Source organism: Nipponia nippon, unplaced genomic scaffold, assembly GCF_047370975.1.
Source record: "Nipponia nippon isolate SJK-2023a ecotype South Korea unplaced genomic scaffold, ASM4737097v1 scaffold_4, whole genome shotgun sequence".
Classification (NCBI taxonomy): Eukaryota; Metazoa; Chordata; class Aves; order Pelecaniformes; family Threskiornithidae; genus Nipponia; species Nipponia nippon.
The window spans coordinates 7853442-7872173 of NW_028262358.1; the positions used below are offsets into that span (position 1 = coordinate 7853442).

General features: G+C 41.7%; 2 protein-coding genes across 4 annotated transcripts in view; one reads left to right on the forward strand and one right to left on the reverse strand.

Moving 5' to 3' along the window:
• The window catches only part of MACROD2 (mono-ADP ribosylhydrolase 2), an 893688-nt gene that overhangs the window by 102222 nt on the left and 772734 nt on the right, over nt 1–18732 (forward strand). The gene's annotated exons all lie outside the window — the stretch shown is intronic.
• Nucleotides 1969–15975, reverse strand: FLRT3 (fibronectin leucine rich transmembrane protein 3). Its single transcript, XM_087774712.1, has 3 exons — nt 15840–15975; nt 7610–8354; nt 1969–6489 (listed from the first exon to the last, which is right to left on the reverse strand). The coding sequence occupies exon 3, from the start codon at nt 6442–6444 to the stop codon at nt 4495–4497; it is 1950 nt and encodes a 649-aa protein (XP_087630838.1). The 5' UTR covers nt 6445–6489; nt 7610–8354; nt 15840–15975; the 3' UTR covers nt 1969–4494.

Here is an 18732-nt window from a genome sequence, read left to right on the forward strand (position 1 = left end):
TTTCATCACAAGGGCAGGACTCCTACTCCACCACCCCCAAAATTAAATTCATTTGCAAAGAAAAAAATACGCTTTCAAGTGTAAAATTTTCATGTCTGAATTCAGTCGATGGGCTTTTCCTTTCTGGCTAAACCACTCCTGACTAGTTTGGAAGAAGAAACTCCCCAATTAGGGCATAACTTTGTGCTTTGTAAAAAAAAAAACGTCACTGGTGGTAAGCGCTGGCTTGTGGCTTGAAGCTTTCGTTGTTGTTCTGGTGTCAGTGAAGAAACAGATAATTAAACAAAGATGAGTCCCAAGGTGATGCTGAAACAATATATAGATTTGGAAGCAAGGTTAAGGTGTTTTGAAAGCAGAGGGTATCTGTGCGAATTATGGTTCCATCCAAAACTATCCAAAACAAATGTGGTTTGGATAAATCCAGGCAGATGGCATCTGCCAGCTCACATCTGAAGATCTTATCCAACTTTAGTTGCAGATGAATATGCAAAATTGCATCCTCTTAACTTAGAAGTCTATATACGTGCTTAGTGCATTATGTCATCGGTAAATTATTTTAATAGCAAAAAAGGCTTTATTACTTTTGCTCTTGCTTTATTGCATTTGCTGCTCTACATTCAATATGTACAGCATTGGCACAATATAGCTTGCATGCTAGCTAGTGCATTAGCAGAAGAAATGGTAACTGTGTTCCAAGACCATAATACTTTGATATTGGTACTGTTAAAGCCAGGAGGAAAAAAAAAACAACCAAACAAAAAAAAACCCAAACAAAAAACAAACAACAAAACAAAAAAACCCAACAGTTGTTGCATTTCAGGCTGTTGTACAAAGTTAAGAAATAATAGCTTATAAATGAAGCAGATTTAGTTCTGGAAGGTACCAAGATGAAACAAAATTAATATGGTTTCCAAAGTACCAGGGTTTTTTTTGGAGTCAGCTTTCAGGTTAAAACAGAACTGTGAGCAATTCAGGATAGCAATATAAATAGAAAAAAAAAAAGGGACGATAATAAAGACTGTAAAAGATACTTGGCATAGTGTTTTAATATGGAGGATGCTGATTAAATTAACTCTGCACATAGGTTTAGGCAACACTGAAAAAAATTCCACTCCTTGCTCCACAATTAAATATTGAACAGTACACTGAAATAACATGGAATTAGAAAATTAGTTGAGATAAATTTCATGTGCATTGATGTTATTTTGATAAATGCGTTGAGTAAACTGCTCAATGTAGTAATCCAATTTGCCTAGGTATATAAGTGTCTAATAGAACGGATTTATGCGTGGTGCCGGGGAGCACTGCATGCTGTAACTGCAGCGCTATTAGAAGAGTCTTGAAGAGATGGGCATGACCTGGAGTGGAACAGAAATTTGTAGAAGTATCAAAAGGAAAAAATACAGTGTTTAGTTTGAAATCAATCTTTCACTTGCCAAATTAATATTATGCATGTTGCATAAAAGTTGCTGTAAAACCTAAGGAAGATCTTGTATGCATGGATGTACTATTTTTTTTTTCATTGACATCAGTTGCGGTAGGAGGACACCGGCTCTCCCTGCAAACCTGGCCTGGTTCTTGGCAGAGGACAGAATCACTTGTCCAGGTTTTCATTCTCTTTCTGGTGGAGGTGAACCAGGATCAACTGGGCCAACTTGTTGGAAGTTGCTTTGGGTTTGCATACTAGTGCCTCACAGTACACAAATTTCACACGCAAAGTCCTCAGACTTAAGATTCACATGCAATTATCTCCTCCTCAAATGGCAACTTTTTTTATAGCCCGTATGACTTTTGCGTGGCATCACCCGAGATGCGCAGTAGATGGTATGTACCACGACTAGGCTACCTCCAGCTGAGGGTGCCTCAGAAGAGGCATGGGAGAGTACTCACTGAGTGTTATTTTACCCTTTTCACGACACAAATTTGGAGTCAACTCGGAGAGAGGTTTTCATGTAAACAGCTTGAAAATCCAGCAAAACCTACTTAATTTTATTATCGGAGAGCTGATGGCAAAGAACTAGTAATCTACTGCCAGTGACCCAGCCATTAAACGTATCTCTGATACAAGGGGTCCCTAAACGCTAGCTTGGATGAAAAACAGGTCCGTCTTCTCCATCTGTGTTGGTTTTCCTTTCCCATTTACTGCTCGGGAAGCCTTTTGCACAAGAATGTAATGGGGCTCCACGTGCTGAGTCTTGGCTTTCTCGCCCTTCCTTAGATTTGTACCTGATGGGAAAACAGAGCAAAATAGTCTTTAGTGCATTACACTGAGGTGAGCGCAGAGTTGTTTAGCATAACGTGCCCCTTTCTGTTACTTTTGGCATCATGGATCCAATCCATGCTCCCTGTGAAGGCCAAGACGTGATTTGTGTAAGGTCGGTAGGGAAACACAGTGCTGCTCCTCCATCTGGGGCTCCTCCACTGCTCAGGAACTGCAGGAGGCATTTTTGAAGGTGAGGTGGAGGAAACGGTACCATGGCACAGGGGGTTTGGAGAGGAACTTCTCTGAGCACATCTGGAAAATGAGGATGAAGAGAGCTGCGTGCTACTGGAAGTTTTGGGTCTGTGCAGTTACATGGATCCCTGGCAGGAGAACTGTTTGCATGCTGACTGCTGAAACCATCAGTCTTGGTGTTTGTCACTGTTTTTTCTTATCATGTTCCATCCTTTACCATTCTTAGGGAAATGAACAGGCCAAGCACTGCTAAAATTCTCTTAAAATTGAATCGCATTTGGTATACATTCCTTCTTGTCTGAGATATTGTCCAAAATATGAAGTATTTTTCTTTTTATTTGCTGTTTCTGTTGAAAAAAAATCCTATCTCAGAAGGTTGTAACTTCATGCCTTCCCTCCCTTTCATTGTTGACACACTTCAAAGTTGTGAAAACTTGTTTTCCGAGTAATTAATAATAAAGAAACCCTGGAAGTGCGATACTGTCAAGTTGAACAAAGCAAAAGGTGAAGCTCATGACCTGAATAGTGGTAGCTTCTGAGTGGATTTCCTATTAGTGCACTGCAGATGTGTGGCGTTATTTTGAACTAATTTTTTTCAAACTTTATTCACCAATAAGACCAATATTTTTCATAGTTAAGTTACATATGAAAAAGTGGGTATTTTATTTTTTTCCTTTTTTTTTTTTTTTTTTTTTTTTTAGTTTTTAAAAGCTTGATACATGTAGCGTTGGATCAAGGCACATACAAGACTGGCCAAAGGGCGTACAAAGCACTTTGGTTTTTAGTTGAAGAAACAAATGATTATAGCAACAAAGAGTGGCTTGGGGTTTAAACATGAAATAGCTCATAGTTCAGTAGGAAGGCAGAAAGAAACACGTTACCTTACAGATTTATCAAGGAATTTCTGGAAAACTGTGACAGTAATGGGCAGTATTCCTGACTGTAATGGCAGTATATCAAACACATACCTGTATACTGTTTGAGTATACGCTTTAAAATAGCTGTATTCCCCAATTGTTTGTTTACCTTTGTGACTAAAGTTTTTGAGATCTTGCTTATGTTGCCTGGGTTTTTTGTCCTTCTCTTTTTTCTTATGAAACTGCACTTTCAACCCTTTTTCTGTTCAAAGCAGTTTCTAATTATTGTCTCTGTCCTCCTGCCCTGGCCTCTCAAATGCCCGTGACTGTCCATCACTGTTTTCTCTGTAATAAGCAGACCGCTGGCTTTGAGAACCAGAAATCTATCCCTAAACCACATCTACCCCCTTGGTTTGTAGAGCCTAGCACATATTTTTAAGTTCCTTGTTAGGAATTTGATTATGCTTTCTTTCAGGGATCAAATTTTTTTTCCCACACGTGTCAACAGCTTCAGTCTCATGCATGTCATCCATTCGATTATTTTCATTTAAATTGGATTTCATCATTGTTGAATGGATATATCTAGACAGCTGATATTGCCCATTACTACACGCATTTTTGTTTATTGAATATTGTTGTGGTTTACAGATTTAGTAGACCCAACATTGAAAGTTCTGTGAGTTTTTGCAACCACTTCTTGATCTTCCTGATTTGCCAGGTTCAACATCATTTTATTGATACCAAAGTGAAAAATGGCCTGTGCTTACACTTACAAGGATCTCAGATGAATGTTCTGACTGCTCAACACGGCAAGAAAATTCACTTTCACAGTCAACAAGTCATCTTACTCAGTAGAACACAAAAGTTAAATGGTCTGTAACTTCAATATTAGCAAGGAAAATACAGTACAAATTACTAAAAAATACTAAAATATAGAATTGTGGTCAGGTATCCCCACTACATTAATCGCAGCAGTAGCCTGAAATTTGAAACTTTTAATAAAAAGTTCTTAAATATAAATTATATGGCAAATGTACAGTACATTGCTTTGTCAGTCTTTTAATCCAGTGTTTTGCAGTAGAACAGCAACCGTTAAGTCAGTCTCTTCTCGTTTTCTTTAAAAAACAAAACAAAACCAAAAAAACCCAACAAAACCCAAACCAGTCTTGGTGTCCTTCAGTATCATGAGTGTGAATGATCTGAATCTGGAATACCACTGTCTCTGTAGCTCCTGTTACTACTGCTTTCACTGTGGCTGTTCTTGTACAGATTCATGCCGTTAGGTGGGAAAATGGTGTGTATTACAAATTCCTCCTTGGACACTTGGTCATTGGTTATTGGTATCATCTGGAAAGAAGTCTCCCTGATTTCTAGGATGGAGTTATCCTTCTTGGTTCCCGCTTCGGCGTAGTCGTCTTTTCTCCGGCGTCCCTTGCTGTAGGCGCAGTTCCGGGAGAAGAGGGACCCGTTTCTGTGGACGTACCAGCAGACCAGGGCCAGCAGCGCTATGGCCACCAGCGCCACCGCACCGCCGATGATGGCGGCCAAGGGCAAGCTGGAGTTTTTGTAAGGTTCTTTCTCCTGCTCCCGGTTGAGGGTTGTGGTAGGGTTGTACATCTTAAGAGGTGCCGTCTCGGTCTCGATGCATTCGGGTGTTTCGTCGGAGAGATAGATGTTGCTGGTTTCCATGGGAACCATGCATACACGGTATGGCGATTCTGGTTCGAGAGCCGTGAGCAAATAGTCGTTTCTGTCGCCCGTAACTATCGTTTCAGTTATAGATCCAAAGGCAGGGCTGTGACCCATCTTGAGCCAGCTCAGTCTTAAAGCCGTCATTGGTAGTGCAACTTTCCAGGAGATGTGAATAGTCTCCGTGCTTACGGATTTCACAAATATTGTAATGATTTTGCGTACCGGGCTTGCTGTGGTTCTGTAGTTTTTATTTAGGTTGGGAGTCTTGATGTCTGGTTGTTTGGTCACAGAAACCGGCCAGTGTCCCTGGGCCGGGTATAACGTGTTTGGTACCGCAGTAGTGATTTGGATGGTGCTTATCATGCCATCGTCCTTACAATCAAACAGTTCTGCGTTGAGGTCTTTGATAGCCATTCCACGTACTTTTTCTGGTGCCTGACACATCAGTCCACGTACGTTAACTTTTAAAGGCAATGATTGTAACCAGTCGCGTACCCATTTCATTTTGCACCCGCAGTGCCACGGGTTGTTGCGAAGAAACAGGTGAGTTATGTTGTCCAGATCATCAAAGACACCCTGAGGTAAATTGCTAAGATTGTTATTGGACATATCTAGTCGATACAACTGCCTTAAGTAAGAGAAAGCATTGGGTGGCACATGGTTGATGTGATTTTCTTGAAGATAAAGCTTTCTTAGGTTTGTTCCTGGCAAATTTACCGGTGCAGCTGTGAGTGAATTGCGGACCAACGACAGTTCTGTAAGATTGACTAGATTCATGAAGACTCTGTCTCCTAATCCATGATTATTTAGAAGATTTCCGTCTAAAACAAGGCGTTTTAGATTTGTAAGGTCTTGAAGGGACAGCTCTGAAATCGTGGAAATACGATTATCATCCAAGCGTAGCTCTTCTATCGTTTTAGGCAAACCCCAGGGAATGGTGCTAAGGTGATTTCGGGAGAGAAAAAGAAGTCTGAGAAAGACGTTGTCCCGGAAAGCTCCATCCTCGATGCTAACAGCGGAAACGGAATTATCATCCAAATGCAGTTCTTCCAGATAAGGAATTTGTGAAAGTGAATCATAAGTAATGGTCCTTATATTATTCTCCTGCAAATGCAGTTCCTTAACGTACTTGGGGAGGTTAGTGGGGAATTCATCTAGGCTGTTGTGGTATAAATATATTCTTTCCACCCTAAGCAAGTTCTTCAGTTCTGAAGGAATCCCAGCATTATTTATTTGATTGTTCTGAAGGAAGAGGGTAGTAGCATCCTCTGGGATTCCTGTAGGAATAGACGTCAAATCGCGATCATTACAATATATGAAACCCGCATCACAGCGACATACTGAAGGGCATGGTTTGGCACTAACAGAACAAGGTGCCATGTCAAGTAACAGCCCTATTTTAGTCCAAACTAGGAAGATGCTCCAGGTTACACTAATCATGGTCAGGAATGATGCGATTTGTATACAGTTCTGATCTTCAACAATCTAAAAAAACCAAACAAACAAAATTATCCAGATCATCAGTGAAGAAACTGCAATAAAAATTCAACTTCAACATTACCAAAGACATCTGAAACGTGCATATTAAACTAAAATTCAAGTTCGTAGACACATTTTACTTTCTTTTCCTTACATCAATAATTGTACTGCTGCTTGTACTAATACAATTAAGTTAATAGGTTATTCTGCATAGTAATTGAAAATCATATAATCAAGTCTGTCTGATCTGTGAGTTGTTTTGCTTAAGCAAGAAGGCTCTTTCTAAGGATTCCTTCATATTTCATGGGTAGAGACAATCTTTGTTTGCAGATACCAGATAAGTACAGAGCTGAAGCCACACCAGAGTTCAAGTAAATCATTCTATATCTGAAAGATAAGAAGTAATTCCTAACCCAGCTAACTACCCAGGAGCCCTTAAGTGAACTATAAAACCCTTAACCAAACCTACAAGTTTAGTGGTAGCTATTTTGGAGGTTCAAAAAAGTTCTAATGGCAATGCATAAAATGCAGACAACAGAGCAAGGGCCAGCCAGAGACGTTCTTCCAAGGTTTTCTGACCGTTCAACGTCACGTGTACCTTACAAATACTGCAGCCTACTTTTCTTGGTTTTTGAACTGAAACGTTTAGAAAGGTGAATGTTACAATTGGTAGGTAGCTAACAACCTGGCGTAGCTGGTAGAGCTGTGACTTTCTAGTTGACTGGAATATTTCATTACATGCTTAATTTCATGTTTAAATATTTGTCGTTCTCAAAAGTCTTCTTACTAAGCAGTACACTAATAAGAGACTATTTGGCAGGTTTAACCACATTTTCCCATCTTATTAGTTCAAAGTGTGCAGGGTAGGATAATATAAATTAACTCTTGAGACTGAAATTGTGCTTTACATTGGTAGTGTGTTTGTACATTGAGCTCAGGTAATTAGCATTTTTATAGCTTTTAAGACAACATAATTCAATTACCATTGTAATTAGGGTTGTGAGAACTTCTGCAAGATGACCTATGCGTTAAGCGGTGTCATGACCTTTTCTCTTGTGGGTTCATATATTAATTGAACTTTATTCTCTGAGGCACGAAAAGGAAAATAAATTAATATTGATCCTACCGTATTTAAAGGTACGAGTAAATTTTGTGCTTGAGGATATCCAGTAAAGGAATGTCTTTCTCGCGAGTCACTCTTACGGTTTACTCCATGGAGCTGTGTTTTTCTCGGCGATGTTTACTCAGATGGTCCTTCTCGGTGGTGTGTGTTTCCTGGCTCCTGGCACGACACTCAATGAGCATTCCAACCAAGATTTATCATGGTACGTAAGCACACCAGGCCAGGGTGTAGAAAAGCTTCAGCTTCCCTCTATTTTTGTCCTCGTGTAAAGTCTGTGAATGAAGAGCCTCTTTTGTTCGGTTTAATGCCTTTAGCAGGAATTACTTTCTTTGTAACTCTTGCAAACTCTTCTCTGCAGCGTAGTAGTCAGAGGTGGTAACTTCAGCGCCGCATGATGGAAACTATTCATTATGCTGAGGCTTGAAGGATGGTAGCCTCTTCAGGAGGTCAGGAACGGGGCTGCTTTTTCCTGTCCAGAATTATCCAAGTATAAACTTTGTACAGCGGCTACATCCTGATACATCCACACCTCTTTGAGAGAACCATTTTCCAACTCTCACTTTTTAACACTTCCTCCAAATTTGTAATGCAGGAAAGAATTCCTCCTGCGCTGCAAGAACGCAAGTTACTCTACCGTAGAAACGTTAGGTAATTCAGATGGTTTTCTTCATCAAAAAAGAACCCACAAAAATATGATTTAGTTCCCAGAAAACTCCCCTGTTAAAGTTTTCCTTGAACTCTTAATTTCCTGTGAAAGTAAAAACAGACAGAAAAAAATAGGAATTAATAACAACTGGTTGACACCAGTATTCAGAGTTGTGTTGCATCCCCTGTATAAATCATCCTATGCTTATTGTACACGACTAACACATCTCGTTTTCCCAAAATATTGGTATTTCAGCAAAATACAGAGCTCTCGAAGAACACGTTTTGCTGTTTAGTCTCACATTACTGCAGTTTTGCTGGAACTATCTTTTCCTCTCTTCCAATAGAAAATAAATTTATCCTGGATTAATAGGCAGTAACAAACCCTTTTGTAGATGATGTTTCCCACCTGAGGCTAAAACAGTTGCTTGCTTTGTGTTCTTGGTAAACTGAGGTAGAAGATCATCCTATCCTTGGTTTTCAATGTAAAAGGAGCTAATTACCATTCAGTAGTTATTGGATGAAAGGGGAAACGTTTTTGCTAAAATACCGTATTGATATTTCACATTTGCAACATGCTGATTCTGAACTGGGGACTAGCTCAGCTGTATCAGCTCTTTGACAACAGTGATACACGAGGATTTTGTCCATGAAATGTGCTCAATATGCTAAGCTGTCTGAACTTTTAAGCCATTTTATTTGTCATCTTGCATGTTGGAATCTGTGTTTAGATTAGCATTTTATCTGATTTTTCTCATTTCAGAAAAAGAAAAATATTCTCAATCTTGGCTGTTGCCATTTCTTGAAGAACTCTGGTTATTTTTGAATGGTATATTTTAACTCTGGCTACTTCACATCACTATTGCAGAAAGCATCCAGTGAGATGCCAAGTCTGTGTTCCCTGAGAGCATGTAGGTAGTATGTCTGAAATAGAAATGGTTAAATCTGAAATTAAAAAATCCTTAACGTTTACTTGCTTCTCCTTTTTGCGATCGCATGTTGGCTGGTGAACTGAGCACAATCCTCAGTACTGACATGCTAGGAAGAAACCGCATGCTGAGTAATGCTTGCTCAGCTCCCTTCCTATCGGCTTAACTAGAGTGGCTTCTGGTCCTTCATAAAATATTAGACCTAAACAGAAACAGTCTCCTCCTTTTACAATTTGAAGCAGGTCCACTGTGAAATAAATCAGCAATACTCCCACAGCAACAGGAAATATGCAAGGATACAAAATTATTGACATGGATGCAAATTATGCTGCTCTTTTTCATAGAAAAATGTTGACCATTAAAAAAGAAAAAAAAGCCCCCCTGCTTTAGAGATGGTGTTACTGTCTAGTGAGGGAATGGTAAAGCCTTTTCTCTCCTGATGCTGCTTTCATGCTCATCTGAGCTTTGGTTCTGCACCTTGTTTTCAGCAGTTGTGGAATGAAAATAGCTTAAAATGAGAGATCCCCACTGTGGCATAAGTAAGTATTTTAACGTATGCTTTATGTAAGGCAAAAACTCAATCTGTGTGGCCGCATTTTAGAATACAAGGGAATGCATATTTTTGGTAACTTATGCAATCAGTATAAAATGGAACAAAAAGGCTCCATATTCTTGCAGTGTCCAGTTTTCTTGGTCTGTATTACTCAAGTGTTTGGAGAAAGAAGTCCACGATCTGTTCCTAAAACTTTGAAATAAACAGATGCTTAACAGCTGTATGAAAAATAGTATCTCTTGGGAACTAATGTGAAGTTGTGACAGAGGGTATTTTCTGGAAGTACATTGTAAAGCAGGAATATAAATTTGTTAAATAGGCCTTTGAAGGCTACAGTAACTTTTAAGTACTTAAAAAAAAAAACACAACCAAACCCACACCATAAATTTTCTTTAGAACTTTCAGAGCTGTAAAAAACACGTTGGTATTAAGCAAAACAGAGGCTCTAGTATGCATACATTACACATATATATATATATATATATATATCCCCACACACAAGAAAGTAAGTTCATTTGTTTTACATTTCTAGCATATAAACTGTTTCCTCTTTGCTCCATTTCATAGTCATCCCTTCATTTATTGCTGCTATTATAATAGCGGTAATGTGCAGGATTAAAATGAAAGCACTAAAGCTCATTAAGTTCTTGGAATTTTTTTTATCCCTTCTCTCAAAATTACATGAAAACAAGAGAGAGAAAAATAAAGGCAGGTCTCTTTGGAGAAGACGACACGGTTTCAAAAATGTGGATTAGGACTATACCCCCCACTCCCTTTTCTAAACTTAGAATAGTTTTCTTCAGGTTTTGATTGTTTGATATCTCGCACTTCCCTTTTATATCTCAAGCCATAGCTGAAAACAATGTTTTTGCATATCAAAGGCTCCAGTGATCTGTCTACAGAGAAGAAGGGAATCCTGCTGCCATGCTCCAACTTTCCCCTTCTTGAGCTGTCTCTAAATATTCCCTGACATCAAGTCATTATAGCTGATCCGGCAGGATGAAAAGAAAAGTGACCCCCACTGGTACAGACACTGTGTCCAGGTTTCTGCAACATCAAATTGGGAGGCTTCATGGACACATGGTTTTGAAAGAAGCCATTACTTTTGAACAGGGCAGATTTTAGCAAGTCTGTGCTAAAATTCATTTTTAAATGCAAAAATGACTTTTTTTTTTTTTTTTTTTGTAATGAAAGTCATGTCAGAACAACTGAACAGGAGCTTTTTTCCTTATCTGTATTCCGAGTTGAATGTTTTGAAGAACTTTGCTGAACTGCATGGTTAAATTACTTTTCCTGGGACACTGTGTAAGCAAGTACATTACTACAGATAGCGGTAACGCGTGAGCCTCGCACGTGTACTTACTGCTGTGGTACAGCTAAGCAGGGGGACATCTTATTTGAAATGGTCAAAGTCATTTGCACGATACAAGAAAAACGTACCGAAGAACAACGTTATATTTACTATAAGGTACGGAGTCCAGCTGCACTCCTGTACTGTAGGCGGGCAACAGCAAAATTAAAAAAAAAAAAAAAAAGTTTTGGTATATTTGAAAAGTTGGGAGTTTTTCTAAAAACGGTGACAAGGAGATCTTTTCTTTCCAAGCTGTGATAAAACGTGAATAAAATCAAGACCTGCCTCACTCCGAGGTCACACAAGGCTGATTTGAATTTCTAATCTACCTCTGTGTTCTCCAGCAGGAACTCTGGTAGCTCAGTGGCTTCTTTCTAACCATCAAAGTAACAGGGGGAAGGGAAACAATTCGGTATTTTTAGGCTATAAACGACAAGAGTATCACTTAAAGTTAACATTAGAATCCGTGTATTTGATAAGCCTAACAATTTTGCTTGATCAGCGTACTTCTATTCCAGAATTACCTCTGTATTTGTTTATAACCCGAAATGTATCAGAAACACAACATGTGCTTATCAGCTTTTAAAATATTCGTGAAATCTATCTGTTGCATATATTGTCAGTTTAGCTTACAAAGGTCGTGTAAATATCTAAGTATCTAAATAGCTTCACCAACTTAAAAAAAAAAAAAAAAAAAAGGAAAAAAAGCTCCACAGTGCTAATCTACACTTAAAACAATGCCTAGACTTTGTTTTCTTTAAGTGTATTACTCAGGGTTAGTTGATAGTGACAGCAAAATGCTTTCTGAGCACCCTGTCTAGAGCTGCAATTTCCACGATCATCATATTTCAGGAAGGTGCCCCAGTCTTTTGTTTGGTGCCAGGCAAGCAGAAGGTCCTCTCCCTGTCTTTCCAAGGGGTAAAGAATGCAAAGGAGTTTGTTAAAGTCAGAGTGAGCCCTTCAGTCAGGTTGTATCTCTGTGTTTTGGTGAAATCTGGGGTTTTTCTTCTGTTGGAGAAGGTTTTAATTATTGTAGAAAATCTGCTCTCTCCCCTCTTGTGTAGTAGTTGTGTATAAGATTGCTTTTGTCTTCCTAGTTCTAGCTCAAGTGTCTTACAAAAATGCAAATTTTTGATGTGCTCTTCCCTTAAAATGCAAGTGAATCTGACTTAGAAATGGATTCTGAGTAAAAGCTTGACTCCACGCCTAAGATGAGCCAAACCAGTATTTGCTGTAGAGGATGGAAATGAACTAAGAGTTGTTCTCTTCTGAAGTTTACTTTTAAAGCCTTTCCTGGTTTTGAAGATGCTCGGTTGAAAAGACCCAGACTTATCACGCTATTCCTCCTCACTCTCTTGTTTTCACTACTCTGCTTCTGCAAAGGTTGCACGTTAAAAAAACACTTCGAGGAGGAGTGTTTTGCAATGGCTTTTTGGTTTGTGTTTTAGTGCTCTTTGAGTTTAGCCAATTATGGCTTCTAGGTTTTCTTTGGAGAGCTGCTGCTTGAGGTAACTTGCCCGTGCTTAAAATAAAAGAATAGAGAACAAATGCTGCCATTGTTTCAAGGTAAAATCAATTTTTTTTTCTTCCCCCTCTTGACAAATTTAGGTAGAATTATACCTGATAGGGAGTTCCTGGCACACAACGTTAGGCATGTAAAATTATTACTTAAACACTGGATAAAGTTTCAGTAGTTTTGTTTCTTTCCCTTTTAAAATAGTTGTTTGCTCATCTCCCGATTACTAAATTTGCTCCTCAAAAAATATGACTTTAAAAAACATGAAGCTGCAAGATTGCTTGAATTCTTAGAGCTCATGAAAGGGAGACCAGAGTTTGTGAAGATATAATCATTTACTGAACACTTTTCGAGACGCCTGCCCTGAGTGGTATTTGGTCACTTATTAAAAATAAATGTAAGCAATCACATATTAATTCTTTTGGGCATTCCTGCGCTTTGAAGTGATTAAGGCAAAGACTTCAGAAATAACTAGCCATTAGCACCCATGCCTCCTGCTAGAAGGAGACAAAGGTGGCCATCTCCCAACTGAAGCCACTTCAAATAATTGCAATGCAAAGTTTGCAAACTCCAGCAATTGCTTTGATTAGTCACCATCGCCTGACATAACATCTTTCAACTTTTACCTATTGGTGACAAAGGAGGGAAAAAAAAACCCAACCAAACCCCAACCCAGAAACGCATTTTTCTATTGTTCTTGCTGTAAAATGTATACACTTTGTTTCTGAAGATTAAAGCTTGCTGTGAGTTTACTACAGAGTTTTTTTGCCCACTGGGGGGTGGTACACGCTACAAAAACTGTGCTTTTAAGAGCCACAAGTCAGATGGTTTTTGCTGCTGTCCAGTTTTCTCTGCTTTAATTACAACAAAGTCTCCTGTTGAGAAAAACAGAGGCAGCCTCCAAAGGAGGGCATTAAAAAAAAAAATAAAAATCACTCTTTCAGAGAGTTTACAGACTCTTATTTCCCATGCTGATTGTATTAACTACGGTATTTATCTGGTCATTCTCCAGTTAAAATAAAATGGTATGAATGTACCAAAGAAAAAAAAATTAGCATTTTAAATATATGCCAAGGGTTGTCACTGTTTCTGGTATATAGGAAGAGCACAGAAGGCAGGAAAAAATACAGCTTTTACAAGCGATTAAATGTAGATGGAAAAATAGAAAAGCTTGGTAACAGTATGAATAGAAGGATTAGAATAACCTCAGTATATTTTAAGATAATTGGCTTTCTATAAACCCAGGTATACCTTTTGTTTATGAAATATTTGAAAACCGATCTTAAACAGGGCTGTATTGTATGGTTTTGGAATAAATTAAAGGAAACTTGAGGGAGGTGGTTTGGTTTTTTTTTTGAGGGAGGGAGGGAAGGGCACCAAAACCTCTTAAGTATGACCTAACGTGTGGTGTATATTGACAAGGAAAACACATACTGATCTCTCTTTTTTGTAGCAGATAATTCTTTTCTTTGTACACTTGAATTGATAAATGCATTTTTCACTCTAATTCAAAGAAATGTTCATTAAGACGCCGTATCCCCAGGCAGTAGATGGTGAGCATAATTGATGCTTCTGTCTTTCTGGGCAGTGTATTTTAGTCAAGGAAATGGGGGTCGGGATAATGAATTGTTTTTTTAAAGTCTGACCATTTTCAGCCTCTTCTTTCTGTACTTTTTCTCTGCATAGAGGATTTACAGGGAAATGCAAAACGTGAATCTTCTAAGTGGCGGTAAGAAAACGCATTCAGCTGAGGTGCTCTTTCGCAGGAATATGATTTAATTGCAAAGTAATTCTGGTGTACAAAATACTCCGCTGTACTCTGTTAACTGACCAGAATTGATCCCTCGAAGAAGGGAAGCGACTTGCCTTCGGTCCAAATTAGTAACCCATGGCTAACAGCGCTCCGCCAATTAGTTAATTACATGCACTCGTCATCGCGTTTGCAACACTCCTCACAACTTTGACTGGATGCGCCAGGGTTGCGCTCAAACCCCTTTGCGGTCAGCGAGATTAAAATTTAGGCTACCTCAAAGAGAAGGACTGAGCCAGAAAGGCAGCTGTCTGGGCAAGAGCAAAGGGCTTTTATTCGCCAAGGGGGGTGATCTTGAAAACTAAGCAGGAACAAAAAAAAAAAAAAAAAAAACAACCCAAAAAACCCAAAACCAAACCCCAAAATCAGAAAGCTGTGCCTCGGTGCTGTAAGCGATGGGAGATGCTGGGAAGCAGGGCTGCTGGGCTGAGCGGCGGTGCGCTGGGAAATGCGGGGATACTCGGGCTTGGCCTCACCAACTAAGTTGCAGCTCCTAATTGTGTTGGAGGAAATTGGTAAAAGACAAGGCTCTGGCACGTCTAGCAGTCGTGAAACGGTTTTCGGGGTGAGAATAACGTAGAGATCAGGTGTGCAAAGGAAGAACTGGATGAAATAGTTATTTGCGAGCCATTTGTAAATGCATTTGCTGCGCTTGTACGAGGGCAGACAATCACTTAATACACTGAAAACAGCGGGAAAGTTGATTAAAACTAGGCAAGGACCCTCTGAAGGCCAGGGGGGTTATCAGCCAGCTCTTCTTCCCCAAGAAAGTGGGGCGGTTTTGAGGAAATTTGGGCCTGTTGCATTCTTTCTTAACGTACGTGCAACCATTTTGTTCCCCCATCTCCTCGCCCGCAGACTTTGTGCGTGAGGAGGCACCGCTGGGAGGGTGCGCAAACGCTCTCGCTTTTTTTTTTTTTTTTTTTTTTTTCAACAGATGCAGCAAGGAGGAGGGGGGGAAGTTTCCAAACCAGGGGAGAAATGCGGGGTACGGGCAGGAATCCCCCCCGACCCCCCGCTCCGTTAAAACGAGGGGCCGGGGTCCCAGCACCGGCGGAGCAGCGGGAGCCGGCCCGGCGGCGTTGCTCCGCGGGTCCCTCCGGGCTTCCCTCCGCCCCCGCGGAAGGCGGTTTGCGCTCTTTCTCCCGCGGCCGGTGCAACGCCGGCACCGCACGGCCGGTTTCGGGAGCGGCGGGCTGGTGCCCGGGGGCTCCGGGGGGGCACAGGCCGGCTGCGGCCGCCGCTCTGCCCGCGGGGGCGGCCGCCCCGCTCCGCGCTCCTCCGCGCCCCGCCGCCCAGCCAGCGGGGAGCTCCCCGCCGCAGCGCCGTGCTCGCAGCCCGGGGGTGGAGGGGATGCCCAAACTTCCCGCCCCCTATCCCGACCCGCGCAACTCCCGCGGAGAAAGCGGCGCCTTTCTCCCGCACTTACCTGCGAGGCGCGGAGCGGGGCGATCCCGGCTAGAGCGCGGCCGCCGCGGTAATTCCACTGATGGCTGGGGAAGGGCGCGGGGAGGCGGAGGCGGCGGCGGCCGGGCGCGGCGCGGAGCGGCGGGCGCTGCGCTGGCGCGGGGCAGCCGCGGAGCTCAGCGCGCGCCCTCAAGTCGCGGCGGCAGCGGCGAGCCGCGGGGGGGGCGGGGCCAGACGTCACCTGGGGGCGGGGCCGGGGGCGGGGCGGGGCGCGCGGCGCGGTCGCTAGGGGGAGCAGCAGGCGGCGCCATGGCCGGGCCGGGGCGGGGGAGGGGCGGCGGCGCCTCGTCCCTGTGGAGAGCGGGGGGGCCCCGCGCCGGGGGGGCGCTTTCCGTTCGTTTTTTTTAATATTTTTCCCCATTTTTTCCGGTAGAACGGCGGTGGTGCCGCTGCGGGCTGCGCTGGGAAGGAGGTGGGCGCTCCCTCGTTCCTCCAGCGCGGCGGGTTAAACCCCGAGTGACCGTTTGTCGGTTCCCCGGTGCCGGTTGGGCGCCCGACGGGGCGGGCAGCGCTAGGAAGCGAACCCCGGCTGCCGCCTTCCCCTTGCTTTTGCCCCAAAGACCAGGAGCGGCGGCGACTTGCACAAGCGCTTTTAAAAGAAAAACGTGAATAATTCGGTGTCGCTTTCCTCAGCCGCTGCAAACAAGCGGCTCTGAGCGCCGTCATCGCTCCTCTGGCGTCACCCTCCAAAAGCAACGGCCGTGCGGTAGCGCTTCGCTTGAGGCGTCGCAGGCGACGGCGGCTGCTTTGGGAGGTTTAAGGGTTTTCTCAAGGTATTAGCGCTTCATGCCGTTTAAAATCAGCAAGTGGATAAGAGTTGCCTGGTTTTTGTGCTCCACCCGGGACGGCGCTCGCTTGGAGATACCTTATCGTGCCTGGCGAGACGGAGATTGAGGACGAGGGAGGCCCGGCCGGCCTGCAGTCTTCAGGGATTTTTTTCTTGGAAAACAAGCTTTCAACTCTTCTAACAAAACCAAAGATTTATGGTAGTCACAGGACAAGCTAGAAAATATATTTCCCAGATGTTTTTTCATAAAACCAAGTTTCCTTTTATTCGTAGCCTACTAAATCACGCAAGTAGTGTTGGATTTGGCAGATGCCGTTGATGCTTCCGCTGTTGTCCTTTTTAAATTTTCCATCAAAACACGGGTTTCTTTCAAGGCTGACAGCCGCTGCCTTCACGAGTGTCCTGTTCTCTTTGTTAGCGGTGCATCGGCAATCTTGGCCACCTCCTGCAGCGTTTTGACCACACGCGTTCACCAGCACAAGGAGCTGATGTCTGGGGAAAAGCAGGCTCCCAAAAACTCCCTGCTGATCCCAGTTGTCCTGCGGTTCACTTTTTGCTGGGATCAGAAGACGGCAAGGCCAAACTCCATTAAGTTTAAAGAGAGCTTGATTTCTTCAAGGCCTGTAGAAACTGCCAGATAGTTGGACTTGCCATAAAAAGTTTGAATACTTAAATTCCCTTTGTTTACCTTTTGGCAAAAACAAATACAGGCTAACTAGAAAGTGTCAAACCTCACCCTTTCTCAAGAGAAATTTTAATAGATTTTTGAATGCTGCTTGATGTATTTGGTATTTAGATGTTTGAAATGTTATATACATGCTGTATTTATTCAACTAATTAAAAAAAAAAAAAATCCTAGATTGATTTTCCTTGACAACGAGGGAAAAGGATTTTTTTCTCTCTGTCACTTCAATTCTAATCTTTCCCTGAGGAGAGTAAAAACTAATAATAAACTGACTTCAAGTTAAGGTACAATTGTCTGTATTGATAGTCCTGGCAGAGTGAGCTGTGCCCTAATCAGCTCCGTTTATACGACTGTATCGCATATACATCTTTGTGTATATATAACGGGTTATATGTACGCCTGTATGGATACATGAGCGTGTCTGTGTCTCATCGTGTGGGACAGAACGGTGGGCTGTAGTAATGCAGAAGGCATTTTGAGATGCTGCGAATATCCCATAGAGGTTTTTTTTAAACTGAGGTTCTGTTAAGATTATAGCAGGATTTTTCAAAAACATCATGTATTTGGTATTTCTCATGGCTGACTTAGTTGTATTAGTTAATAGATTCCAGCGTTATGCTGCTGCGCCATGTTGCTAAGCCTTAACGTATAAGATATTCATAAAAGGTGTACACGGTACGCATTGAGCTGTCTTTCAGTTGTATTCTAAGGCTGGGCCAGTACTTGTGGCACGTTAGAAATTACAGTAAATATTCCTGGAGAATTCCAAAGGGCATGTGAGAAATAATTAGATTTTACCAGGTCACAGCTGCTCTAGAGTACTGAAAGGTCTTTAATGTGCTGTTGCAAGCAGATTTTTGTCTGTATTCTTTTATGTAAATGTTCTTAAATATACTTCTTAAGAACATGGGTAGCCTTTAAGATGCTCTGCATAAAAAAACTTGTACATGGAGGACCTGACCGCGTTCTTCGTCTTCTTTTTAAAGCAGAGAGATTCAAGGCCTTTTGAATTCCAGGATGGAGGAACTCTGTTAATACTGATGGAGTTACTCATGTGTGGGGAATAGAAATATGCGTATGTAACACAGATGTATCAAACCCTAGGAATATAATGAGATATTTTAATTGAATTTCTAAGTTAAAATAGTCTTTTACATGTATTTTGTTTATAAAATTAATTAATGCTCATGACATGGCGATTAAAGTTCTTGTCAGACCTATAGGGAAATTACCTTTCGAAGACATGGCAATCTTGTTAACATTTAATGGGCTGAGAGAGTTTAAAAGGCGGTAGATGGGAAATTCAGAGTACTTACGCTACATAATGTGTTTCAAAGAATTTTAATGCAAATTCATAGCACATGCTTGTGAGGTACTGTTAGG

Excerpts from the sequence above, each read along its gene's own strand:
- FLRT3 (XM_087774712.1), bottom strand. The coding sequence starts at position 6,444 with ATGATTAGTGTAACCTGGAGCATCTTCCTAGTTTGGACTAAAATAGGG.